The 3,091-nt window shown below is 43.2% G+C and overlaps 1 protein-coding gene across 1 annotated transcript in view; it reads right to left on the bottom strand.

Moving 5' to 3' along the window:
- Positions 1–683: 683 nt before the first annotated feature.
- The window catches only part of LOC308663041 (alpha-2-macroglobulin-like), a gene marked incomplete at its 5' end in the record, with an annotated part of 78,214 nt that continues 75,806 nt past the window's right edge, over positions 684–3,091 (bottom strand). The window contains one exon of the mRNA XM_081319183.1: positions 684–1,137. Coding sequence (XP_081175309.1) covers positions 1,112–1,137 — 26 coding nt within the window. The 3' untranslated portion in view covers positions 684–1,111. The remainder of the gene's footprint in view (positions 1,138–3,091) is intronic.

The following is a 3,091-nucleotide window of genomic DNA, read 5'->3' as shown; positions in this document are numbered from 1 at the left end:
TCATTTTTAGTTTCCCCAGGTGGCTGGGGAATTATGGGAGTTGGGTTCACACATCTTCAAGTGGTCAAAATTAAGAAAACATATCTCAAACGTTAAAGTTTGAGAGAAATGTGGAGCTCACCCGTTGACTTTTCGAACCATAATTTTCAATGCTTCTCCTATATGCTTGAGAATGACCGATCTTGAATATGTATGTGTAAACATATCTGCTGTTCCATATCTTCAACCGGCCAAATATTAATTTTATACATTGATTCATTTACTGCATTAAATGTTAATCCATATCTGATTTTTTTTCTCTTGGTTTACTTTGGCTTCCTTCAATCCGCACTTTGGTTTCCCACCCCGCCTCAATGATTTTCCTGGTTCTCTCCAATTTTGACAGCAGCTCTTAGCAAAACTGCCCCCCGTACCCTACCACTCCCTACAGACACCTCTAGACATATCCTCGTTACAAGATTCACTTGAGAAACTCTGATGGAATAGGAAAAAAACTTGTTTTATTTCATCCAATGATTGGAGAAAGTAAAACAATTTCTGCTCTGGATCTCCAGTGGCGATCTGTACCCGTTTTCTGACACCATAACTGGTGAAAATGTAAGTAGTCAGTCTCCTGGAAGTCAGTGTAAATGTGACGGTTCCGACCAAATAAAGCAGAACTCCGAGGCTTGAAGTTTCCTCAAAGCACATGTTTATTAGATACATAATATTGGTAAGGTCAAAAGTGAAACCAACTCTAAACTTTCTCCTAGGCCTAGGGCTTCAGTGTAACTACATATAACATTTCCCTCCCCTGCATTATGCTATTGATTATGCTTCCCAATGAAAGCAATTGGCAGGCTCTGGGACACATCTCCATTCCTATGGAGAATGACCTTGGTTCCCAAGGGACCGCTCCATGTTTTGTCTAGCAATTCTTTTTTTTTCCTTCCCCTCTTGCCCCCAAACCTATGTGGCAACATAGATTGACAAATATGGCTTCAGCCAGGTTCGTTTCAGAAGTTGACAGTAAATTGGGCACATACATGTAGTGGGTTTTTGTACAGAAAAAAAGGGGGAGAGCAAATTTGATTGATTCTTCCTTGTTTCGCTTGGCTGGAGCTTTTCTTGCTTAACGGATTTTTTTGACCTCTTCGTCTGTTGAAGAAAAAGCATGAAATTATATATATATAAGTTTATAAGTTTGAAATGCATATCAGTCTCCCTTTAATTCTTTGTTAGCAATCTAAAAAATTTACACAAATATGAGCTGTCACTGTTGTGACTACTGCCTGTGGATGGCCTTCGGTTAGGCCGAAACAGGAAAATAAGATTTGTCCCATGTTTGGGGCCTAGCAAGGTAATCTAAATAGTTAACAAGCATTTTAAAAAATATATATGTATATGTGTGTGTGTGTGTGTATGTGTATATGTATATGTATGTATGTGTGTGTGTGATATATATATATATATATATATATATATATATATATATATATATATATATATATATCTTTGGTTATTCGGGTTTTTTCCCGCGTAGAACTAAAGGTGCTTCTCCCAGAAGAAGGAAGCAGAAGTCACCAGCCTGATGATGACGGACGGGATTCCGTCGAAACGTCGCCCCTACACCTTTAGTTCTACGCGGGGAAAAACCCGAATAACCAAAGATCCACATACGAACACCCGCGAAAACCTCAGAAAACATATATATATATATATATATATATATATATATATATATATATATATATATATATATATATATATATATATATATATATATATATATATATATATATATATATATATATATATATATATATATATATATATATATATATATATATATATATATATATATATATATATATATATACATATATATATATATATATATATATATATATATATATATATATATATATATATATATATATAGAGAGAGAGAGAGAGAGAGAGAGAGAGAGAGAGAGAGAGAGAGGTTCCAGGCAGCGCTGGGGTCCCCAGCTCACAGCTCGGCAGATGCCTTAGTGGAAGCCTGGGAAAGGACGGCCACGGAGGCACTTGACCGAGTTGTACCCTTGCGGCCCCTGACCCGGCGCAGATCCCAATGGGCTCCATGGTTCTCCGCAGAGCTCCGGGAGATGAAGCGTCGGAGACGGGGCCTAGAGAGCGTTTGGAGGTCCAGCCGATCTGAATCCGACCGATTGCGACTAAGAACCCATATTAGGTCTTATCTCGCAGCGATGAGGGTGGCGAGGTCTAACTACTTCGCTGCCCTCATCGCGTTCGCAGATAATTGCCCGGCCGCCCTGTTTAGGGTGACCCGCTCCCTCCTTAATCAGGAGGTGAGTGAGGAACCCTTGCAGGGGCGTGCCGAGGAATTTAGTCAACATCTGTCGGACAAAATCGCTCGGATTCGGACCGGTCTGGACTCCGACTGGGCAGTATCGGACGATCAGGACACGAGCGGTCTTGTCAATGTTACCTGGGAGGAGTTCGATCCTGTAACTCCGGAGGAAGTGGACAGGATTATGGGGAGGCTGAGCTCCACCACATGTTTATTGGACCCATGCCCTTCCTGGCTGGTTTATGCAGCCCGGGAGGGGACACGAGGCTGGTTCCAGGCGGTTATATCTGCCTCTTTGAGTGAGGGTAGTTTTCCCGCCGCCTTGAAAGAGGCGGTGGTAAGACCTCTCCTCAAGAAGCCTGCCTTGGACCCGGCTGTGTTGAATAACTTTCGTCCGGTCTCCAACCTTCGCTTTCTTGCGAAGGTTGTTGAGAGTGTGGTGGCGCATCAGCTCCCTCTGGTCCTGGATGAAGCGGATTATCTAGACCCGTACCAATCGGGCTTCAGGCCCGGGTACAGCACGGAGACGGCATTGGTCGCGCTGGTGAATGATCTCTGGAGGGCTCGGGACAGGGGATATTCCTCTGTCCTAGTCCTATTAGACCTCTCAGCGGCTTTCGATACCATCGACCATGGTATCCTGCTGCGGCGTATCAGGGGATTGGGAGTGGGAGGCACGGTTCTTCAGTGGTTCTCCTCCTATCTCCTGGGACGCTCGCAGTCGGTGTTGGCAGGGGGGCAGAGGTCGACCGCAAGGCC

Source organism: Vipera berus, assembly GCF_964194415.1.
Source record: "Vipera berus genome assembly, chromosome: 2".
NCBI lineage: Eukaryota > Metazoa > Chordata > Lepidosauria > Squamata > Viperidae > Vipera > Vipera berus.
Note: the sequence above shows the minus strand (reverse complement) of the source record. Positions and strands in the feature narration are given on the sequence as shown.